This window comes from Pipistrellus hanaki (genome assembly GCF_964339955.1).
Source record: "Pipistrellus hanaki genome assembly, chromosome: 18".
Lineage (NCBI taxonomy): Eukaryota > Metazoa > Chordata > Mammalia > Chiroptera > Vespertilionidae > Pipistrellus > Pipistrellus hanaki.
The window spans coordinates 16,782,014-16,807,097 of NC_140520.1; the positions used below are offsets into that span (position 1 = coordinate 16,782,014).

Here is a 25,084-nt window from a genome sequence, read left to right on the forward strand (position 1 = left end):
GCGGCGCGGGCTCCGCTCTGATTGGCTGATCGTCTTCACCGTCACCCTGGGCGCTCGCGAGCGCTTGGAGGGCGTGCTTGGGCTCACCCGGCCGAGGTGCTGGGAGGATCGGACCCTAACGTGCCGGTTTTGGATGTGCCCTCTTCCTCATTCTGAATATCCGAGGTCGGCGCCAGGATTGAAACGCGAGGCTGAGTTCTCTCCCTGTTTCCCGGTCCTGCCGCGGGCACCTTCGGGGAAGCGCGGAAGGAAAGGACAGGGCGTGCGATTGAGGACCGGCCCCTTCCGTCTCTCCCTGGGCCCGGGGGCCCGCCTCGCGCCGCTGTGTGCGGGCGTTCTTGCACATCTGGCCGCAGCTGTGTTTGTTAGCAGAAGTAGGACCTGATGCCTGGAGAAGGGGAGAAAGGTCTTTCTTCCACCCACTCCCCAAGGACCCCAAAGACCTTGTAAATCGATCCGGTTTCCGGACACGTGTTCTTCAATGTTCAGCGGAGAAGGGCTTACATGCTGGAGCAGAGAGTGGGAACACCTAGCATTTTAAGGGATTCGTGTGTATTTCCAAAAATGACCGCGGACCACCGTCCAACACCCGCAGAGTGGGACTCGTGAGCGTCTCGCCCTCCAGCGGCTTCACCATGTTCTCCGGGTGGTTCGCGGGGCTAAAGAGGGGCTTGGCCGCGCCCACCGGAAGGGTCGTGCGGCTGATCCGGCCGTCTCTGCCCAGAGGTCTGCTGCTGAGTGCACCGCGGAGAGTGCCAGGTGAAAGCCGAGCGGAGCTCTGGTCCTCTGGACAGCACTCCCTCCTCTTCTCCATTCCCCGCTAGACTGAACTGGGCGGATGGGCTTAACGTAAAAGCAGATCATTCACCTTCCTTTCTTACACTATAGTGTGTGTTTTCCTGGAGCTTAAAAAGACCAGAAAATGAGCCACATAGATAGGCTTTTAGTTAATGCTACTAAGTCTCAAAAATTTTAAGTGTACGTGGTGACTGTTTCACTTTCACACTAAAGTTAGTCACTGCACCATCCAATTTCTGTGATTCCTAAGGTGCTATTGGATAGGGGAAGGATCCGTGCTGTGCTATTAAGAATGGGCTAATTTTAGGTCAATGCAAATGCTTGGTGATCAAAAAAGATTGACTTCCTAACATAAGGCAAAAATTCACATTAAGGCAATTATTTAGTTGTCTTTTTAACACATTTACCTTTGACATTATAGATTTAATAGTGATTGAATCAAATAACACACTTAGATTTTATAAATTTTATCCATTGACATGAAATACCTAAGATGATGCGACTTGAAGTCTTTATTTTTAAGCAGTTTGGAAATAATAGATTTTGCCGAAGCCGGTTTGGCTCAGTGGATAGAGCTTCAGCCTATGGACTGAAAGGTCCCAGGTTCGATTCCGGTCAAGGGCATGTACCTTGGTTGCCGGCACATCACCAGTAAGGGATGTGCAAGAGGCAACTGATTGATGTTTCTAACTCTCTCTCTCTCTCTCTCTCTCTCTCTCCCTCTCTGTAAAATAAATAAATAAATAAAATATATATTAAAAAAAAAAAGGAAAAGAAATATATAATAGGTTTTTCATCTTGCTTTTTTCTTTTTAGAACTCAGTAGCTTTGTTGCCCGGACCAACACATGTGGAGAGTTGCGTTCTTCGCACCTAGGTCAAGAAGTCACCTTGTGTGGATGGATTCAGTACCGAAGGTAAGTTGCCTCAGATGGTTTGAGAATGCATGGTGTTGTCAGAAAAATAAAAGCTTTGCAACTCCTACAAGTTTCTCAAAATTCGTTAAATTTTCCATTTTGTTTTGAAAGGCCCAAATAGTGTTACTCTGAGTAAGTACCACTAGCATACGTTGAAGGGTGTAATAAGGAAGTGTGATCCACCAATGAACTGCAATGCCCCTTGGCTTACAAGGGTTAAGGACTCCTGACAAGGAGAAAATTCTGAGATGTCCTGAGTTAAATTACTGCAGGCCAGAGGGTGGAAGGAAGAGATAAAGGGGTTAATTGGTTAACAGCTATAGTGCAAAACCACCAAAAGACTGCTCACACTCCTTAATGTATGCTGGAATTATAATTGATATTTGGGTGGCTCTTTCTGAGATTATATAAAAAGAGTGAATAGGCAGGCCTGTCAAATCCCAGGAGCCTCTGCTTCTTGTTCACACATGAGCTTTACAGATTCTGCTGCTGCGCCCTAGCCCATAGTAGCCCTGCTTAACCTTCTCCCATTCCCTTTGTCTATAGCTAATGTTAGTTCTTTCAGAACAGCTCCAAGCATGTCAAACTCGCGGCCGGTGGGCCGCATGCCTCATTTATTTAAGGTGTCACACCTTTCTCTCTGTTTCAGGTTTAAAAACACTTGCAAAATTCCGGGTTAACAGACATGCTGTTCTTTTTTTTCTCTATCTAATCATGCCCAAGACCAGTCTTTTTTTGTGTTGTATGGGTTGTGGGGTTTGTTTTTTGTTTTGTTTTTTGTAGCAATGGACTAATAAACACTTTCTTTTAAAAAGCCTTTCAGCCATGGAATTTAACTTTTTAGTTTAAAACTCTGAAGAACTAGTAATTGGGAATAGGCCAGCTAGTAAGCTCCAAGAGCATGAACAAGCTTATTTTATTCTAAATTTAAGTAGAGAACAGTGATTTGTTAAGATTAGAGCCCTTTTGTTGTTGTATTCTAGAACATTTCTGAATAGTACAGTAATTCACATTGAAGAGATCCAAATACATAGATTGTGTGACCTCTCTAAAGAATATGTCCCAGTTGGATGGACATTTGACCCATAAGTTTGTTGACTTCATCTTCTCAAAATCAGAGGAGGTGCCCACTCAGCATAGCTCACTGATAGATCATCGACCTATAAACGGTTTGATTCCTAGTCAGGGCACGTGCCCAGGTTGCAGGCTTGATCTCCAGTGGGGCATGCAGGAAGTAGCAGATCAATGATTCTCTCTTATCCTTGATGTTTCTATCTCTCCCTCTCTCTTCCTCTCTGAAATCAATATAAATATATATATATATATTTTTTTTTTTTTTAAATCAGAGGAGGCTTTCTGAATATCTTGTTGGTAATAAAGACAGTATAAAAAAATATAGATTAAATGCTAAAAATGTTGGAATTTGGGAGACCTTTAGATGGTTTATAGATATATTAAATTAGTACCGGTAGTTGGACTTCCTATAGAAAATTTTAGATTATATCTTTTTTTAGGAAAAGGCTTTATATTGCTATACTTCAAAAGTGTCCAATCAGATGTTTTTAGTACCCTAAAATATTCTCTTGGATTTTAATATGTGGAAAGTTTTCAAATTTAATAAAATTTTCTTATAAAGACTTAAGCCAATGAAAATTATTATAAAACATTTTTTAAATCTTCCTTTTCATTAATAAGCCATCTGGATGATATTAGTAAGCTGAATATCTATCTATATATATAAAAGCCTAAGCAACCGAACAACCGGTTGAATAGTCACTATGACACGCACTGACCCCCAGGGGGCAGATGCTCAACACAGGAGCTGTCCCTTGGTGGTCAGTGCACTCCCACAGCCAATCTCCTATGGCCAGCCAACCTCCTGTAGTCCCTCCCCGTGACCAGCCAGCCCTCATTGGCTCTGATTGATGGTTAGGGACTCCACCAGTGCACGAATTTGTGCACCAGGCCTCTAGTATAGCCACAAAAAATTGAAAAAGAAGTTTTTGTTTTGTTTTGTTTTTCATTAATAAGTTACATAGATCTCTGGCAAGATGGCTTGGTTGGTTGGAGTGTTGTCCCATATACCAAAAGGTTTTGGGTTCGATTCCCGGTCAGAGCACATACCAAGTTGGGGTGCATTCCAGAGGAAACTTACCAATGTTTCTCTCCCACATTGATGTTTTTCTTTCTCCCTTCCTTTCTCTAAAATCAATAAACATATCCTCAGGTGAGGATGTAAAAAAAAAAAAACAACAACAACAACAAAAAACTACATAGAAAATTTCATGACTATATATATAAAAGGCTAAGTGTCCGTCTGTCCATCTGACCAGTAGCTCTGATGGGCACTGGCCATTTAAAAATGAATAGCACACAGACCTCGCACCAACAAACCAATACTAGGCTTCCCCCACGTGGACACAGGTCCCACCACCACCCCCGAGTGACACCCCACCAAATCACAGCCAACGCTGCCAAGACCCCATGGTGCCAAATGTGGCCCACAGCCCAGCCCAGCCCAGCCTAGAAAAGGTTACTGTGGGCACCAGGTAATGATATCACATAGCAACACCCAGGTGCCTCTCCCTAGTGACTAGCTTTTTTGGAGTTTCTTCAGCCCAGGAACCCAACTACTTTATAGCCAGATGCAAACATTTTATAGCTTCACCAAATGTTTGTGAAGCATTTTCCTGTGCCTCATCTCATTTGACCCTCACAGAAGTCCTGGAGTAGGTAGATAAGAGACTCAATAAAATCCTGTTTTCTTTTCATTAGCAAGACACAAATAGTGATATTAAAATATTCCTTCTACTTAATTTCCTTTCAATGTGCACAAATCTGTGCACTGGGACACTAGAACTAACAAAAACACATATTATTTATTATAATAAATGTGAGAAATTATATGGGCCTTTTGTTTGTTTACCTTGCTTTGCCTGCTTAAATTTTGGCCCAGAGATTTTATCCTAACATGTTCATTTTCTTCATTAATCAGGCAAAACATCTTCCTGGTGTTAAGAGATTTCCAGGGGCTTGTTCAAGTTCTCATTCCTCAGGATGAGGTAATGGAAGATTTGCTACTGTTACTGAAAGCCTCTCTGATGCTGTGGTCAGGGTAACTAAACTTGTTTGAGGTTTGAAATTCAAAAGTTAAAAAATACAAACAACATTGAGACAAATGACAAACCAGGGGAAAATGTTCACCACAAACATACACCTGTACAAATATAAATGAGACATTTGTTAATGAGCACATCAAATACTAATATTGCTAATATCTAAAAGGTTACTATAGATCAAATTTAAAAAAAAAATAGTGACCCAGCAGAAATATGAACCTAGGACATGAACATAAAGTTAACAGAAAAGAAAAAGGAGATATGCCCGACCTCACTCAGAGAGAGAGAGATAACTACACAGAATTGTTATTTTTGTCACACAGATTGACAACTGCTAGGGAAAATAAGTGTTCCTACATGCATGGAGGGAGTCCAAATGGCACTGGTTCCATCGAGGGCAATTTGGCAACATCAAAGCTAGAAGTGCATCTATCAACCACTCCTCCCACTTCTAGTCAGTTATCTCACAAGCATCTTAACACCTAGACTTAGACAGATGCAAAATGACATAAATACAAGGTTTTTCATTGCGGGATTATTTTTAATAGAAACAAATTGGGAAGAACCTAGTTGTTCCCCAATAAAAGCGTGGCATAAAAATGTACATCCTGACAGCCATAGATAGCTCTTTATGAACTAATATGGAAAAAGAAAGGTATATTGATAGAGGAAACAAAACAGGGGTGCTGTCATCTGTATTAAAAAGGAGGTGTGCGTGTGTGTATTTCATGATGTGTCCCTAGACACTCATGCTATCCGTGAGTATCTGGGAAGAGGATCTGAAGGGCAAGGACAGGAGGGAGACTTCACTGTATATCCGTTTGTTTCTTTTGAAGTTTGAGCCATGCGAAGGTACTACTTGCTAAAAATAATTACCATTAAAATTAGATAAAATAAAGCTCACTTATCATAGTTGTTGGGCAATATTAGTTTCTATTGTAATGCTTGTAGGCCTAAGAAAAATTTTATTTACTCAGCCTTTAGTGTTTGTAATAAGAGCAATGAATTCTCTCAGGATCTAGAAATGAGCATAGCTAACCTTCAGACTCCATTATTGCTGTGGGACTTAACTGACCCTAAGACTAACCCTGGAAACAGTTGCCTTTCAAGTGTGGGATTTGTTTGCATTGATCATTTCTTTCCTTATTTTCCTTGAAGAAAAGCATTTTTACACTCTTAGTTAAGAGTTTGACTTGTATTAACTGGAGTCAAAATTGTGATGCAATTTACCAAATTCTTTAATAAAGTCATAAGGGCAGCCCCAGTATTTAAAGCAATTAATCTCTATGAGTATTACCGTTTTTCTAAACCATAGACTAGAGTCAGCACAGATTCCTTTAAACTCATGTGTTTCTTGGAACTGTTTTCCCCTCGTTTTCTGTAGTCCGCTGCTTCCGTGAAGAAGATTTTATGTGAAGCCCCCGTGGAATCTGTGGTGCAAGTGTCTGGGACAGTGGTTTCCCGGCCTCCAGGACAAGAGAACCCAGTTAGTAGTTTAGACCCTGTATCTATGTACACGTCACCGTATACACTCGCACTGTCTGTCTGCACGTTCAGGCACTAAAGCTCTGTAAGTTCTCTGAATGAACCTACAGGTTTCAGAATCTTCACTATAAACATACACACTGATATAAATGTGCATGCTACGATATTTGTTAATAGTCATATCAGCCACAGGTATGCATAAGAATGTCAAAATTATGCACAAACATTTAGACTACACACTAAGCACTTGTGCATGTTATATACATAAGTAAATCACGTATTTTACAAATATTGGCTGTGTACATATCCTGATGAGTAAATTTTTAAATAGGTCTCTCTCTCTCTCTCTCTCTCTCTAAGAAAATGCCGACAGGTGAGATTGAAGTTAAGGTTAAAACAGCTGAACTTCTGAATCCGTGCAAGAAGCTGCCCTTTGAAGTTAAGGACTTTATGAAGGTGCCATCCTCTGTTATTAATACCTACTCTGTATATCCAAACGGTGGGAGCTAAAGATAAAGTTTGTGAAATTTCAAGCTCTCTATCTAAAGTTAATGTCTTGTTAATATTTGAAAAGATATTTTAACATAAAAATCTTTAAATCTGTTTAGAAAACAGAGGCTCTTCGTTTGCAGTATCGCTACTTGGACTTGCGCAGTTTCCAAATGCAGTACAACCTGCGGCTGAGGTCCCAGATGGTCATGAAAATGCGGGAGTATCTCTGTAACCTGCATGGTAAGGGGGATGCCTGCATGTTATTGGAGCTTTTTAGCATCTCTTCTGTTCTATTCACCAGTTTTACTGTATCCTCGCCTTAGCATCATTGGGTCCAATGTTGCCAGAGGTCTGGAATTCACTTAATGTGTAAAGCAGTTTTTGAAGTTTAATTTCCAGATGTTTTGTCCTAGAACATAATTTAGTAATTTAGAGCATAATTTACCTCCCTACTGGGTCACAGATACAGCTTTTTAAAGGCACTAGTGCCTGTTACCTTAAGTACTTCCCATCACTACTGCAGGTCAGACAGCCCTGTACATTTTAAAAATTCTTTATCATGCTTAAATAGCATTTGTTGTGAGCTCAGAAATGTCATGGGAATTAAATTAGCCCCGGAGTCTTTTCCTACTCTATTTATGTTATTTGTGTTATTTTTGCTATGCTAGCAGAATATTTAAAAAACCAGAAGAGTTCATAGACAAGGATCCATTAAGTAAGCATTATTTCATTACAAAAGTCTCAACTTTATGAAGAGAATAGGATTTCATGAAAATGTTCAGGTTTCTTCTTGGGTTTATAGAAACCAGCATCAGTGGGCTTGGTAACTTTTTCAGACAAAATTCCTAATTAAGGGTAGCCTCAGATTATTGGACTCTCCCGTAGACATCATATTTGACAAATTTCTATCTATTAAATGCAAACGTCTCTCTCTTTTCAGGGTTTGTGGACGTAGAAACACCGACACTGTTTAAGAGGACTCCAGGAGTGCGTATCAACCTTACTGTAATGTCCTGTTAGTTAGGAAACTGGCCCACTTTGCATTCTTATTCACTTGGTTTTATTTCTTTTACTTATTTTACTGCCTCAAGGTGATCACATTATCCAGATTTTCTTAAGAGCTGAGAAAATGGCCAGTGAAGCAGAGGTGCTAAGAGGCAAGCCATGTCCGAGTGCCACCTGCTCACATTCCATTTTCTCTCTGGGGATATGAGTGGATCCTGTTGCCAAGGCCCCAGATGAACCCCTATCCCCCCAACCCCAGTGTATATCCCTCCCTTAACTGAGCCTGCCCTTCTCACCCACAGCAGGGCCTTAGCAACTTGGAGTTGGGGTTTGGCCATCCCTGCTCCGTGGTCTAGGAGAGAAAACAGGACTTGGTGCTGAGCAGCAGTCACACCTACTGCTTTGGGTGCAGCAGCTCATTGAACCAGGTCCGAGCACACGTTGTTGCCCTATGTTCTCTAGGTCTCAGTGATACTCACTTAAAAGGGGTTCATAGGCTACAGTTTCCAGGACCCAACACACTCCCCAGTCCTTAGCTTTGCATTGGGTTTCCTGGGCATTTTAATTCAGGGTGAACCTTTCACATGGAAAATGCTAGAAAGAAGCTTAGTAACAAGTAAAATAGCATCTTCTAGCCCAGTGGTCGGCAAACTCATTAGTCAATAGAGCCAAATAGCAACAGTACAACAATTGAAATTTCTTTTGAGAGCCAAATTTTTTAAACTTAAACTTCTTTTAACGCCACTTCTTCAAAATAGACTCACCCAAGCCATAGTATTTTGTGGAAGAGCCACACTCAAGGGACCAAAGAGCTGCATGTGGCTTGCGAGCCACAGTTTGCCAACCAGGGTTCTGGCCATTCAGTTCATAGTGGTGTTGAAGAGTTGAGTTAGGAGAGGGTAAAGAAGGGATAAATGGTGATGAAAGTAGACTTGACTTGTGAACACACAGTGCAATATACAGATGATGTATTATAGAGAATTATACACCTGAAATCTATGTAATTTTTATTGACCAACGTCACCCCAATAAACTTAATTTTTTTTTTTTAAATAGTTGCATTCAACAAATGTGAGGTAGATGAACTAATCTGGGAATATTAGAAATAGGCCAGGGAAGGCCACTCATACTTCAGAATCCCTCTGACTGTTCTCACTCTTTTATTCTAAATGTCAAAACTAAGAGGGGTAAAAAGAAATGGGATTCTGACTGGTCATTCTCATGTGGGTTTCGTTGAAGTCTTCCTTTAGGTCCTTTAGTAAAACTATATTTTTCCTTAAAAGAAGAGAGTTGAACAAATTGTATGGGTCAATACTTTGAGATAAAAATCTTTCCATTCTACTTGAGTATTCTGAGTTTTATAGATGCAATCAATAATGAATTGGTTCCCTAAATATAAATCCCTTGTTCATTAAGAACTGACATTTCTAAACCTTGATGTTCAATCTGTTTATACAATATCTGGACTCAAAACGGTAGTTTAATTTAGAAAAGGAGGTAGGAATTATGTGAATAAGAATTGAGAATTTATTTCAACAAGCATACATTTAATACCTACTATGTCCGAACAAAGCCTACTGTGTGCAAGCCTTTGGGGACTAAAAGGTGAACAAGAAATGATCTCTGTCATCATGAGGACTTTGCTATTTAGTTCATTGATGAGCTGAAATATCAGCTTCCACCAGTTCTTGGGTTTGTTTCTTTTAATAATGCCTCCTCTCTCTCCCCCCCACCCCTCTCTCGTTAAAAGGGTGCAAAAGAGTTTGTAGTACCATCCAGGGAACCTGGAAAGTTCTATTCTCTCCCTCAGAGTCCACAGCAGTTTAAGCAGCTTCTGATGGTTGGTGGTTTAGACAGGTGAGCTTTCTTTATGCTAGTAGTTGTCAGGAAAGGAAAAGTGGGGATAGGAAAGGAAAAAGAAAAAAAAGTTGCCTGAATTCTTTTTTTTTTTTTTTAATATAATTTTTTATTTCAGAGAGGAAGGGAGAGGGAGAGAGAGATAGAAACATCAATAATGAGAGAGGCCCTAGCCACTTGGGCTCAATGGATAGTGTCAGCCTACGAACTGAAGGGCCCTGGGTTCGATTTTGATCAATGGCACCTACCTCAGTTGCAGGCTCAATCCCTGGCTCTGGTTAGGAAGCTTGTAGGAGACTACCAATCAATGTTTTTCTCTCTCTCTCTCTCTCTCTCTCTCTATCTTACCCCCTCCCTTCCACTATCTCTAAAAAATAAAAATAAAATCAATGGAAAAATATCCTTGGATGAGAGTAACAAAAAAATAAAAACTAAAAAATGAGGGAGAATCTTTGATCAGCTGCCTCCCGCATGCCCCCTACTGGGGATTGATCCTGCAATCGGGGCATATACCCTTGACCATGATCAAACCCGGGACCTTTAAGTCTGCAGGCCAACACTATCCCCTGAGCCAAACCAGCTAGGGCTGCCTGAACTCTTAAAAGAAGGTTAGGAAATATATGAGCATTTGGGAAATACATGCAAAATACTCTAAAAATGTTGTCATACTTTAGTAAAGATTTATTGTGTGGCCACTGTGTGCAGAGCTTTAAACTATCTATAGTAAATGTGGTAGGGGATTCAAAACAGAAGAGCTTTTATTCTCAAAGAATTAATGAATCTAGTAAGACAGAATAGGATAATAAATAAAACCAACTGTGATATGAACAAAAAATGAGTACATTGAGAGTTGCAGGGTAGATATAAGGGGTTTGAAATTACATCGTTTGTGAGGTATAAAAACGTTGTGAGCCGGGCCTCCTGGGTCAGAGTTCATTTCAGCAGATGGAGTTGAGAGTTGAATGGCATAGCACAGGAAAGCTCGTGTATTCATGGAGCAACAAGTAGTTCAGTTTGGCCAAAGCACGGAGTCTGGGTGAAGAAGCATGAACCGCCTTGCAGGCCGGTCTACTATGTGCATATCCAAAGGTGCCATTGTGTTTTTCTAAAGCAACATATGGAATAGTTCAATTCTGGGTCAGCTATGTCTCTGATTAGATTAGGACATGGCCATATAAGAATTTTTAAATTTCTTATATGCCCATTAGGTCTTTATAATTAATTTATCTCAGCCTGCACGGCCATGAATTTGGGGGAAATGTGTGTATGTCTCATTAGAATCATGACTCAGTTCCTGCTGTTTTTCTGTTGTAGATATTTTCAGGTTGCCAGATGTTATCGAGATGAAGGCTCGAAGCCAGACAGACAGCCCGAGTTTACGCAGGTACAAAGCTACGTTCACTTGTCTCTCGATCATGCAGTCTTACTGCAGCCCAGGGTCTCCAGCCCAGGACAGTAGTGAGACAGACCTTCTCATTACATTTTATCCATCAGATATTTAGTGAAACTGGCCTGCAGGGGAGGCATTCATTATTTAACTTTTGACATATTGCATGTGTCCTTTTTATAAGGATTTTGGCCACCAACTAAGGGATGCCAAAGATCCCATAACACTTTCATGGTCATAATAAAGTTCTCAACACCCTCTTATACATTAAGAACTACCATGTTTCCCCGAAAATAAGACATCCTCCGAAAATAAGACCTAGCGCATGGAAAGATAAGACATTCCCTGAAAATAAGACCTAGCGCAACTTTGGGAGAAAAAAATTAATGTAAGACACTGTCTTATTTTCGGGGAAACAGGGTAACAGTTCTATATGTTGATATTTACTCTGCCTACTCAGGGCACTCATCAGAGCTGTTATGATTTGGTTTCTGTTTGGTAGCGTATGAATCAGTGTGATGAAGCACAAAAATCATAAGCTTTGTATGTGGACAGACCTGGGATCAAGCGTAGCTTTACTACTTACTAGCTGTATGTACATGGACATGTGACTTAGCTGCTATGATCCATGGGTAGTCATAGGAACTAAACAAGTGGATGATGTATGTAAGCATTCGCACAGTACCTGACATTAAGCAGATGTACAGTCCTGCTGGTGTAGCTCAGTTTTCGACCTATGAACCAGGTCACAGTTAAATTCCTGGTTAGGGCACATGCCTGCATTTCAGGCTCTATCCCCAGTAGATGGCGTGCAGGAGGCAGCCAATTGATGATTCTCTCATCATTGATGTTTCTTTCTCTCTCTCTCTCTCTCTCTCTCTCTCTCTCTCTCTCTCCTTCTCTGAAATTAAAAAGGAAAAAGTTTAAACACAGATGTACAATAATATTTATTCCCCCCATGTATTAAGTATTTATGTCCAGAATCCTGGGGTAACATAAAACCAGAGAAATATATGAATATGTACATAGTGATATTATGGCTGTTCAAGTCAGTTTCCATGTGTTGTTTGGTTTCAGATTGACATAGAGATGTCTTTTGTAGACCAGACCGGGATCCGGAGTCTGATTGAGGGCTTGCTCCAGTATTCCTGGCCGAGAGACAAAGAGCCCCTGGGGGTGCCTTTTCCTGCTATGACTTTTGCTGAGGCTTTGGCCAGCTATGGAACTGATAAACCCGACACTCGCTTTGGGATGAAGGTACCTTTGACTCTTCAATTTTCCAGGTCTCTGCCCCCAAATAGTCCCGCAGTCTTTTGAACCACTTCGAAATTTACAACCAGTTGCACGCACTGCTGTATCATATTTTTTGTTGTTACCTTAGCTTGTTGCCTTTGTTGTTTTAGAGCTACAGCAATCACAATATTTTTTTCTATCTACTATGGTCCAAAACCAATTTCCAGAGAGCAAGATTCTTGCTATAAAGTGTCTATTAATTGATAAGTTATCAATTATATGGACACAAATGATAACTTGAAAGGAAAAACAAAAAAACCCTGTTCTTTCCTCTTCATTTTTTCTTAAGCTAACTAAAATGGCACTTGGAAGGCCGTAAGAGATACTTATTCTTTTTCTGTGGTATTTAAAGAGCTCAAACCGCTGGAACAGGTTTGGCTCAGTGGATAGAGCGTCGGTCTGCGGACCGAAAGGTCCTAGGTTCGATTCCGGTCAAGGGCATGTATCTTGGTTGCGGGCACATCCCCGGTAGGGGGTATGCAAGAGGCAGCTGATCAATGATTCTCTCTCATCGATGTTTCTAACTCTCTATCCCTCTCTCTTTCTCTCTGTTAAAAATCAATAAAATATATTTAAAAAAATAAAGAGCTCAAACCTATGGAAAATTTTTTCAAATTATTAAGATCAATGCATATTTAACTATAAGGGTCAGGGGAGGATGTACATGGAGCAGTTTCCGTTGGCAAGCCTCTCATTATATGCTCTTTGAGAGCAACAGCCCTTTGTCTGTGTGATGCTGGTGGCGTTACCGCATCTGTTCTCAGCTCAGAGGCCTCAGACATTGAGTCCTGCCTCGTCTACAAATAGGCAGTGCTCGGCTCTTAGATTGAAAAACATTTGCTACACGAAGTCTTAACTGCCTACTCACAGCTGCTGCCAAAAAACAAGAATTTAAATATTCCAAAACAAACACTCCTTGTTTCTTGTTTTGGAATATGAAATAGTGGTTCTTAAGTCAGACTGCTTTGATTGTGCTTCTGCCACTACCAGCTGTGTCATCTTGGGCAAGTTTTTGCCTTTTCTGTGCTTTGGTTTTTGCATTTATTAAATGAGGATAATAAGAGTGCCTTCCTTATACTCCTGTTTTACAAATGAGATGAATTAATACTAATGAAGAGTACATTAGCAGGAGCCATATGACAATCACTCTATACGAATGCACTTTGTAGATGTTAACAGCTCTACTTTCTTTAAAAACTTGTTTGTAAAATGTTTTAGTTACCTTTTTTTTAACCCATTTTCCAGATTGTAGACATCAGTGATGTGTTCCGAAACACAGAGGTTGGATTTCTTCAAGATGCACTTAGTAAACCCCAAGGAACCGTCAAAGCCATATGCATCCCTGAAGGAGCAGTAAGTGAGGCACAATTCTGTGTGTTCTCTAGAACCTGCTTGTGGGAAGTAAATATGTTCAACATGGGCTCGTCTAAACTTCAGAAAGGACAGTCCTCTTTAAATGAGAATATAACCTTTTCAAGTAAACTCATAAAAATTGTTTTTAAGAAGAAAATACTTACATATCTTCATATAAAGTCTAACAATGTCCCTAAAACCCTGGAGAACAATAAAGCCTGATGAATATGAGTTTATACTCAAGATCTAGAGCTTTTTTACTTTTTCCCCTTTTAAACATTGCTGTAAAATACACCTGCTTCATTTGGGGTCATTTTCATTAGTGATGAGCATAACATCATATTCAAATTCTGTCTCCAGCCTCAGTTTGTCCAGAGCTCTCTCAGCTTAACCCAGCATAATTATCCCTTGCATGTTGGGTCTTGAATAAGATTACTATTTTGAAAGACTACTCATTCGGATATATAAGCATATTAAGTATATTCAATCTGGGGATAAGAATTCAGTCTCATAATTACTTCATATGTTCAATGGAAAGTAATGTGGTATCCATACTCTAGTCCAGACAGAATTAATGTACTCAGGTGATCTCTGTACAGCATATATTGTTGTCATTATTATTTATCCCAATTTGAGGATGTCCATTCTTCCCCAAGACCTGCTGGGTCATGAAGCCTGACTCCTCCTTTGTTTATCTCCCATATCTATAATACTTAAGTGGCCTATAAAAATTATCTCAATGTCTTTCTAAGTAAGATATAAAGAATTTTAAGAGACCTAAAATAATTAAATTATGAATCTTCTTATTGATCTGAAAGTTATATTTTCTTTCACAATTCAGAATGTAAAAATTCATTTGGAACATTTATCCTGCATATTACATGGAATACATGCACAGCTATTTCCAGTGAGACTTGCATCCAGAGTTTGGAAAATTAAAGCTTTAAATTTTTGTTACTTGGCAGCAGAAATTAAATTTGTATTTAATCCTACTCTTGCGATGAACACAAAATATATTTTTATTCCCTTTGCTATTATAAACATGTTTATGAAGCTAAGTGTCATATTATTGAGTTTACTTTTTCTTTCATCAGAAATACTTAAAAAGGAAAGATATTGAATCGATTAGGAAATTTGCAGCTGACCATTTTGATCAGGTAAGGATTAATTACAGCAGCTTTTTTTTTCCTGTCTTTTTAGGGATTCAATATTTTTAACTAATAATTGCTTGAGTTCTTTCACTAACTTTACTTTTCAGGATCTTGTTATTTCATATCATTCTTCTATTTTTCCTTTTTATTTTTTTAATTATTTTTTTAAAATATTTTTTTATTGATTTTCAGAGAGTAAAGGAGAGGGAGAAAGAGATAGAAACATCAATGATGAGAGAGAATCATTGAATGGCTGCCCCCTGCACACTCCCTACTGGGGATCAAGCCCAAAACCCAGGCATGTGCCCTTTACCGAAATTGAACCCAGCACCCTTTAGTAGGTAGGTAGACACTCTATCCACTGAGCTCCTTTTTATTTTTAAACTTAACTTACCTCTGGATATAATTCTAAGACTTCAACTTAGTTGAACTCACTGTTAATCAGAATGGAAGTTCAACCATAGCTTTTTAAAATAAACAACAGTACTTTAATCTGGTTAGGAAAATTAATAGAGCCCCATGTGCCCAAGGTTTAAATGAAACTGTGGTGGGTGTGAAGGAAAACCTGAATGAATTGTTCTTCCTGTACCTTTTTAAAAATTCTGAATACGACTTTGAGAGATAACTGTGTTCTGGGCTTGGTTAATGGTAGAACTAAAACAGGAGGAACAGGAGTGGAAATGGGCATTCTTAAATCTCACAAGAAGTGGAAACTGCCTCGGCCATTTTGGAATCAATGACTTTAAAAATAGTCATGTTTTTTGAGTCATTAAAATCAGTGACACTTTGAAGAAAGGATCTAAAATAAATATAAGACTTGCCCAAACCGGTTTGGCTCAATGGATAGAGCGTCGGCTTGGGGACTGAAGGGTCCCAGGTTCGATTCCAATCAAGGGCATGTACCTTGGTTGCAGGCATATCCCAAGTAGGGGGTGTGCAAGAGGCAGCTGATCGATGACTCTCTCATCGATGTTTCTAACTCTCTATCTCTCTCCCTTCCTCTTTGTACAAAATCAATAAAATATATTTAGGTAAATAAATAAATAAATAAAATATAAGACTTTATGCTCCATTCACTTGCAATCTGCCAAAAATTTGCAGAAATCTCATCTACTGACATACCATCATTCTCTGTTTTTTGTTATAATGAGATTGCTTTTTAAATTCCTTTTGTATCATTTTTGAATGGGTTCAGGAGGGAATAAAGATAATCTCATGTAAGTTTTCTTCTATTGGGAACAAGAAATACGTTATACTTTTTAGAAAAGTGTTAATAAATCTTTTTATCACAGGAAGTCTTACCTGTGTTCCTGAAAGCCAATAGGAACTGGAACTCTCCGGTTGCTAAGCTTGTGATGGAGGAGCAAGGACTGGGCCTGCTGAGACGAATAGAGACCCAAGAGGAGGACATGGTCCTGCTAACGGCCGGAGAGCACAAGAGAGCAGTAAGAGAAGTCACCTCCACGCTCCGGGCTGTGGGGCTGAATGGAGCATGTGATACACATTTGAAATTGACTGTTAATTTCATTAAATGGAGCTGCTCTGCATGAGTTTTTATATGAGTAAATACCTTTTTTTTTAATCCTCACCCAAGGATATTCTCCCATTGATTTTTTAGAGAGAGGGGAAGACAGAAATATCAATGTGAGAGAAACACATCGATTGGTTGCCTCTACCAGGACCCAGGGGAGGAGCCTCCAACTGAGGCACATGCCCTGGACCAGAATCGAACCCCAGGACCCTTCAGTCTGCAGACCGTTGCTGTATCCACTGAGCCAAACCAGTTAGGGATATATGAGTGAATGTCTTTCAGCACTTCGTAAAAACTGGTTTCTGCACCAGCCACTAGCCTCCGTGGGCACTGTTCGCAGACTGGCTGTGGTTCCCATTAGGAAAGCCACTCAGGTAGAGGGCTGTCGGGACTCAATGTATAGCTATGAAAAAATACGTTCATTTTCAAAGATTTGTAAATTAAGAAAATTCGGTAGTCACTAACTTTTATACGTGGAGGACAGGTCAGACTGCTGGAGGGCTGCTGGCTGGCAGACACCTGGCCCTACTTGATCGTGGCAGGATCCTCTTCCTTGGAGCAGTCACTGGGAGGTGGTGAGGGCTGCCAGGCACCAGCCGACTCACTGTTCTTCAGGAGATACACAGAAGACTGGACGTAGCTGAATAGGCCATTGTAAAATATGCAGAAGTGGTATAGAAGTCACACAAATACTGAAAATATACTGTAAATGTCAAGTACCGCTACTGTTACTATTGTAAAGAGAACTGAGGCTGAGAAGTTAAAAATTTGCGCGCACACAGCTGGGATGTGGAGGAGCCAGATTTTTTTTCCCTCACCCTCAATGTCTGGTTCACTCTGAGTTAACCTCCAATCCACCCTGCCCTTCTCCTAGCAGCAAGCATTGTAGAACATTAAGTACATGCCAGCACTCCGCCGATCCTCATCACACCCTCGGGGCAGTAAGGAAATCATGGGAATAGGTTGCACCTTATACATTTTATCCTCATCTTGCACCTTACTCAGCCTTATCTCACTGCGTCATCACCACAGCCTCCTGGAAAACTTTTATCTCCATTTCACTGTGGACGCAGTGATGTTAGTAGCAAACAGATCAGACTCAGGTCCATCGAGCTGATACCTGTGTCCTCCATTCCCAGGCACTGAGGGTGACAGTCCTTCCCAGACCACTGGGGGTGCCTATTACTTGGCTAATCTTTTCTCAGAGAATGGCCTGGCTTTAGAGTCCAGATCGGTCATTGCTGACTACTCTGTCCCAGCCGTTACCTCAATGTTCCTATCTTCTGTTTGCAGTGCACTTTGCTGGGAAAATTACGGCTGGAATGTGCTGACCTTCTAGAAGCGAGAGGAGTGCTGCTCCGTGACCCAGCTCTGTTCTCTTTCCTTTGGGTGGTGGATTTCCCACTCTTCCTTCCCAAGGAGGAAAACCCCGGGGAGCTGGAGTCAGCCCACCACCCATTCACGGCTCCCCATCCCAGTGACATCCACCTTCTCCACACTAAGCCCGAAAAGGTACCGTGTCTGTGCTTGCAAATCAAAGGAACTGGGGGTGGGGGGGGCAAAGAACTTCAGATTTCAGTCTGACCCAGTTCTGGAAGCTTCAGAACAAACTGTCGGTTTGAGTCAGTAGTTAACATTCTCTAATGTCAAGACTCTGAATCTTGTAGGTCCGTAGCCAGCACTATGACTTGGTTTTAAACGGCAGTGAGATAGGAGGCGGTTCTGTCCGAATTCATGATGCACAGCTCCAGCACTACATCCTGGAAACATTACTGAAGGTAACATGTTCCTAACCTGGCCTTGTTTGTGTGTTAAAATTTGTAACGAATAGAGGATTCACTAGATACAGATAGTATCAGCTTCTCTACCTTTAGTGTTAAGTCTTTGAAAAGTAGGTAATAGCTGTTTGGCAGTGCTTACTGTATGCCAGGCACTGCTTAAGTATATGCCAGGCACTTCATAGGCACTGACACACTTGATTCATCGAGATGAATACCCAAATCCACTGGTCTGTTCTTGGTCACCAAATTCAATGTCCCGTGCTTTGCCCTAATCTCTCCTACCTCCCAGCATTTGACACTGTTGCTTCCTAATACCCTCCCTGGTCCCTTGACAGACTGTTCCCTGCTTTCATCGTACCTTTTGGAGCCATATTCTTGGTCTTACTGTTTGCATTATAACTGCATTTATTGAGCGCCAGGCATTTCTCTGCAGGATTTAGTATCTGTGACTAATCACATCACCTTGCTCTACTGTAAACCTCTTGAGATCTTTTTAAACTTACCTTTGTTTTCCCTTTCACACCTAAACACAGTGTGCACTTAGCGGTCCCTCAGTGTGTATTTAAACGGAATTATCTTTTGAATTTCAGGAAGACGTGAAATTGCTCTCCCACTTGCTCCAGGCTTTAGATCACGGGGCGCCCCCTCATGGAGGAATTGCCTTAGGTAAACAGTCTGCCCTTTCACAAGCCAAATTTCATTCCATTGCACCCTCTCAAATTTGGGCTCAGCTTAAGGGGGGTGGTGGATGGAGGAATAATGGAGGTAGGGAGTGAGCTCAAGGGGTCTACAGAATTTATGTTGTGTTTATTTACCAGTTATAAAGCTAAAATTTATAATTTGCATTTAAAGGATTTAATAGAATGGAACTGCATGGTCTTAGCTCAAATCCCTGGGGGCTCAGACACCTTGGTAGCAGCCGGGAAAGCCCCGTTTGCCTTGCCCAGCCTGTGTGAGTAGGAAGGTGTCATGGCCCTTCTGATGGACAAGGATGTTCACCTTGCCTCTTTTATCAAGGAGAATATGAGAAATTCTAGGAAGTTCCTCAACCACAGGAACCTCCTTCTGTGTTAAAACTCCTGCAGAGCACCTAATTTTGTTTAGTCTTTAGTAAGCCCTTGCTAAAGATATTACTTGCTGTCACTATTCATCCCAGTACATGTGACTGAGCATTTTTCAGTCCTGGGCAATTTTTCTAAAGTGAGAAAGTAACCTCAAAAGTTCTCTGAAAAGGCAGGGAACTATGCCTGGGTGAAACTTGGTAAAGATTCTTATTTAAAAGTTCTCTGTAACCATAGTAGAAAAACGAAGTCACTCCCATCCTCAGATTACATTCTCATCTGTTAACTTTGTGTTTTACTCACAGGGTTAGACAGACTGATATGCCTCGTCACTGGAGCGCCAAGCATCAGAGATGTCATAGCCTTCCCAAAATCCTTCCGGGGGCAAGACCTCATGAGCAATGCCCCGGATTTTATCCCTCCTGAGGACCTGAAGCCCTATCATATTCAGGTCTCCTGGCCGACAGACAAAGAAGCGGAAAAGAACCCATTGAACCCTCCTCGCCAGGCAGAAAGTTGAGCTTTGGGTTTTCATCCTCTGCTCCCTCCAGGGTTCTGCCAAAGATCTGACAGGTCTTTCGGTGGAAGTATTCCAGGCAAAAATTCTTTACCAGAATGGAGAAACAGACAGTACTCATTCTGGACCTGATAACATGCATTATTAGAATTCTTTGGGACTTTTTTGAAGTTCCTTTTTACTTGGAGAGGGGTGAAAGATGGCTCTGTTAGAATATAATGGCTAAGTATCTTCTAATCATGTTTTTCCATAGGAGAGTAGGTTGTTCACTTGGAACAGGAGTAATCAGATCATGTGTGAAATGTGAGAAAATATTTACCCCTCTAGGCTGGTGTTAATGGAGGAGTCCGTTTAACCAGCTTCACCAAGAAAATCCTATAAATTAAGCTGGATAATCGTAACATAGTGAAAAGCAACATGATATAATGCCAAACATTACTGAAATGAAACTCACAAAATCCGTCATTGCTTCACTTTGAGCATACATAGGCCTGCTTCGTCTCCCTCCTGCGGTGGGAAATGCAAACAGAACTTGTCTGGCTGCCTCACGGCTTTTCTTGCCACAACCAGAGATCATGTACGTGGAAGATAATGTGAGTGGAAGTGCTTTAGAAAATTATAAGGCATGATACAAATGTATGACTGTCAACCTATCTGTAAACAGAAACAGGTATAGCTGTGTATTTTATAATTTAAGATTAAACAAAACTGATTACCTGTAGGAAAAGAAAAACGGTAAATTTATGCATCAGTATTGTTTATTTCTATTTTTTTAAGTAATCCCTGAATACCTTTTCTTAAATTGTACTAAAAACATTTACCTTAAACCAACCTCAAATGTGTTGGCTCATTGTGATTTTCTTACATTGTGTGATTGGGGTTAAAGGGGGACACCCACAATATTTTCAATAATAAAGATTTAGTTTTTTTAAAAAGCTTGATTAATAATTATAAAATAGGAACAAGGCAGGCCTTGATTAATGAAATTGTTCTTTTTGACATTATCTCCTCTTTTGCCTTGGCATTCTTTTGACTTATAATGTGTGAACACAAATTATCAGCCTATATCCCTCTTTGTTTTTTTCAGTGTTCTAAGCAACTTGATACTATGATCTATTTGGAAATAACAGCAGCTTCACTTCCAGGTCATTTCGGCTGCTCAATGGGCTGGGAAGAGCATGAATGCCCTTCCCAACTGCAGAAAGCTGTCCCCTAAAGTTTGTCCTTAACCCAGTCTCTCCCCGTCTGTGGACCCTGACGCCAGAAAATTCTTGTTGGCAGGGCTCTCGTGGTAAGAAAGGATGTCCAACTCTGCCTGCACTTTGTCAGTAGAGAGAACTTCTTGAGATGCCCTTTATTGGGTAGGAAAATGCAATTTTACATCTATCCCACATGCATGTTACCTTATTTTTAATATAATAAAGTCACTACATTCACTGTTTAGTTTCATTCTAACCAAAATATTGTCTGTATACTGGAATGAGTTTCAGAAAACACCCCAAATCTGTAGGTTGTTTTCTGGGCTACTAATACCAAAAGCCCCACGTCCCAAGATGTCACAAAGTGCTGTGCTGGCATCTCAGAGACCTAGCCCCTGGGGCATCACTCAGCTTTTCTTTATTGCTGCCTCAGAAGGGAAAGAAAAAAAAAGATGCTTATCTGAAACTCAAAGAAATGTCACTATTTTATATCTTAATCATTGAAGTGACATTTTAAACATTTTCTCAGAAATTAAGGAAATATTTAATAAGTTGAAAATGACACAACCAGGACTTTGCAAACCAAACTAATTGTAAATTGGAAGCCAAGTTTATTTCAAATCCAATCCCCAACCTCATAGGCAATTTAGATTTATCCTATGTTGCAAATTTTAAAAACAAGGTAAGCAACTGTTGGGGAAGGTTAGATGAAGCCACGTCTGCTCAAAACCCTCCAGCGGTTTCCTATCTGAGAAAAGCCAGTCGTTATTTGAACACCAAAGCCCTGCAGAGCCTTACTACCTGACCACACCCTGCGCCGCTCTGCTCCACTCACTGGCACCCTTGCTTTTCCTTCCTGTTCCCAGGCTGAGCCCCATGCAGGCCTTTGCCCTAGCTGACCCTAGCAACTCTCCTCCAGATACTTGCTGTTCACTCCCTAATCCTGCCTGCTTAAGTGCTCCTCAGTGAAGATTTTCCTGGGCAACCATATTCAAAAGGATGACCCCTTTCCCTACTGCATTAATCACATTTTAATTTGCCACACTAGGATGTAGTAAGATCCAAGATGGCAGATTTTTTTTTTTTTTTTTCACATTGTCTCTGCAATATTCCCAAACCTAAAACACTACTTGGTTATAGTAGGTATTCAGTAAACCTGTTGGGTCAAATCAAGAGTAACAATCCACACTGACCTCTGGACTGAACTGGGGGGACATGAAAATGAGTAAATCATGATTGTCCTACAACAGCTGTTCTCAACGTGAAGCCCAGGCACATGACCCACAGCGGGGCAAATTTGATTAAAGAGAGCAATTTGAGAATGAGTTAACAGTAAATTTTTTGCATTTCTTACTGTCAGCGGCCTCATAATATGTAAATATCATAATTATGCATTTCAGTTCTCTTATATTTGAAACTATTTTTATCACTTCATATTTTAACAATTTTAGTGATTTCTTCCATTTCAATTTTTTTTTCATGGATGCCATGTTCTTTGGAAGCTTGTTTAGACCAAATTAATGGCCTTTTATTACATAGGGGGAAAGGTGCACATCAGGATTTTAAAGAGATGCTTAGGTGGGGCATGGCCAAAAAAAAAACCCCAAAACGTTGGGAACCACTGTCCTAGAGGTTTTAGTAGGGGATACAGACCACTCATACTGATGATTCATTCAGCTGTGAGAACATAGACATAGACAAACCACTCATACTGATGATTCATTCAGCTGTGAGACCATACAGGTAAGGAAGGACCTGCCTTTCTGATAGCGAAGGCCCCTCAAATGTTGGCAGCTTGTTGCTATGCTAGCTTAACCTTGACCTTCTCTCAATGTTTGGGGTAAACCAGGGTCTAGTCTTCTCATCTGTACAGCACACTTTTTGTCTTGAATGTAATACTTTTCATGTAAGCACCGAGATGTTAAGGAGCTTGAGGTGAGGATTCCTTTAAGATTTAATAGCTGTGATAAGTTTTTAACAAAGCATTGGTTTATAATTATGGAACCCAGCCTTTCAGACTGAATTTAACTGCAGGAGACCCTTTCGTTTTTGGCAGGACATGCAGCAAAACGTACTCCAATTCTCCATAGTAGGCTGTGATGGGGTTGAGGTCAGGGTCAATGGTTTTGTATTTTTTCCTCAAATCACTAGGTACCCATTAGTAGATGGGTATGTTTTCAGGGGCAGAAATCAATGATATTCTAAGTATAAATCCAGGAACCAGGGACTTGTTACCAGTGCTGTAATACCTCCCACACCTTCCCACACACGACAGGTTATAGAATGACAAGGTTTCTGGAATTTGTGGACACATGCTAGTCCGACTTCCCACTGGTATTCACCAAAGGTCACGTTTTTTAAACCGACCTAGTCTTACTTTTGGATACAAGGTTAGTCTCCCCAACTTTGTCAAACCAGTTTTCCCTTCAAGTATACCACTGGGACTTTCAAACCAAGACTGCAGTCTTTCCTGTCTAGTCTTTTTAGTAGTGTTTCTGCCCTTTCCCACACCAGATCCTCCAGTGCCTTCTGTTCACTACAAATATGTTGCTATATTTTGACTATTGCCTTTGTTGCCTCTTAGAGTCTTATCTGGAAAATGAAGGCAAATCCTAAATTTGCTTTAATCAAAAGTATGAAAACGGCATCTAATTGTTTGGAAGTTAGTTCAGAAGTTATTTTTCTCATATACTTGCGATTCACTGTTTCATTAACCACTGTTTAATCTTTAAAACAGCAGATTGCAGTTCAAAAAAATTTCTTTCATCACCCAAGTTTACTAACAAGACAGAATTAATGGCTGTAATTCTTATACTTTAAATTCACTGCTTCAATTAACCTCTCAGGGGGCAATCTTCCCTCAACCAGTTGACCAAACTGCAGGACCTTTGTGCTAGATTTTGCTTTAGCTTAACTTGTTTCCCCATTTCAAGATCAGGGTGTTTTATCTTCAGCCTTGTCACTCAAATCCCTAAAACTTCTCCAAGACTTCACCTGATCCCTCTTCAATAAATATAACCACCTACTGATGAAAGTTTGGATAACACTGCTGTAACTCATGTAGTTAGTTACATTCTACTAGGTGAAAACATGTGCAAGTGCATAATTTAAGAGATAGTGCTGGTCCAGTTTCAGGATGCCTCAGGGCCTGTGGGAGGCCACTTGTGTAAGAACCAGGAACCAAAATGAATATGGATACTTGAACTGTCCTGCAGAACTATCAATAGTATTAAAAGTCTAAAGTAACTTCAAAGTAGGGGTCTAAATGGAGCTAGAGCTAACTTGAAATAATTTCATGTCCTAGAAGTGTTAGAATTCAAACAGCAGCTCCTATTTGGAAAAAATTAAATCACAGCTCTATTTGATTAGTGCTGAATTAGAAAGTGAGCTGAAATTTGACTGGCAGGTATTGACTTAGAATTTCAAAACTGCAAGCCAGTTTAAGAGAAATTCATAGGCAACCCATACATTTGCAAAATTAGCGCTCCTTAATTTTTTTTAAAAAATATTTTAATTTTTTACAGAGAGGGAGATAGAGCTAGAAATGTCGATGAGAAACAGACCAGCTGCCTCTTGCACACCCCCTACCAGGGATGTGCCCGCAACCAAGGTACATGCCCTTGACCGGAATCGAACCCGGGACCCTTCAGTAGCAGACCGACGCTCTACCACTGAGCCAAACCAGTTTCGGCCTTAATTGATCTTCCAAAAATAAAGGACATTGCTATAATCACAGTACTAACAACCTCAAAAATATTCAACATGCTCCATTGTTCTTCCCAGGCGCTTTCCTTTTGGGGGATTGATCCCTTAGACAGCTAGTCACTAGGGGACTCATTTCAATTTTGGCCAGAGACCAAGGTGCTCACAGCTTCAGCACTCCTCCACATTAAGATCACCTGCTTTTCTTTCAATTTTATCTGTGAGCTCATGTTTCAATGGTTCACTTGCACATTGTGGGCAATAAGGGGACCGCTGAGGAAGGTCTAGTTTCTCAGCATCAACTGCACTTGCAAAGACAGTTGAACCTATGAACCTATGACATCCTTTGAACCTATGAACTATACATGAAAGTCACTTGGCAGTCTCTCGCCCTGGGGTCTTACTCACAAAAATGTCCTATTTTCCTTTCTTCAAGC

General features: G+C 40.6%; 1 protein-coding gene across 2 annotated transcripts; it reads left to right on the forward strand.

Annotated features, from left to right (window-relative positions):
• The first annotated feature begins 48 nt into the window (after nucleotides 1-48).
• Nucleotides 49-25,051, forward strand: DARS2 (aspartyl-tRNA synthetase 2, mitochondrial). Of its 2 annotated transcripts, XM_084866018.1 has the most exons (17): nucleotides 49-759; nucleotides 1,615-1,714; nucleotides 4,710-4,776; nucleotides 6,218-6,319; nucleotides 6,679-6,774; nucleotides 6,927-7,050; nucleotides 7,751-7,797; nucleotides 9,566-9,672; nucleotides 10,987-11,056; nucleotides 12,137-12,316; nucleotides 13,598-13,705; nucleotides 14,800-14,862; nucleotides 16,149-16,301; nucleotides 17,681-17,899; nucleotides 18,055-18,165; nucleotides 18,759-18,834; nucleotides 19,535-25,051. In XM_084866018.1, the coding sequence occupies exons 1-17, from the start codon at nucleotides 636-638 to the stop codon at nucleotides 19,747-19,749; spliced, it is 1,962 nt and encodes a 653-aa protein (XP_084722144.1). In that variant the 5' UTR covers nucleotides 49-635; the 3' UTR covers nucleotides 19,750-25,051. The 2 variants fall into 2 exon arrangements, with proteins under 2 accessions (XP_084722144.1, XP_084722145.1); XM_084866019.1 differs by lacking the exon at nucleotides 4,710-4,776 and having other exon boundaries at nucleotides 77-165.
• Nucleotides 25,052-25,084: the final 33 nt, after the last annotated feature.

What these genes read in the sequence shown, in the direction of transcription:
- DARS2 (XM_084866018.1), top strand. Translation starts at nt 636, where the DNA reads ATGTTCTCCGGGTGGTTCGCGGGGCTAAAGAGGGGCTTGGCCGCGCCC. An exon ending in CTCCAGGACAAGAGAACCCA is followed by an intron (nt 6,320 to 6,678) that starts GTTAGTAGTTTA and finishes TCTCTCTCTAAG; the next exon opens with AAAATGCCGACAGGTGAGAT. An exon ending in TATGCATCCCTGAAGGAGCA is followed by an intron (nt 13,706 to 14,799) that starts GTAAGTGAGGCA and finishes TTCTTTCATCAG; the next exon opens with AAATACTTAAAAAGGAAAGA.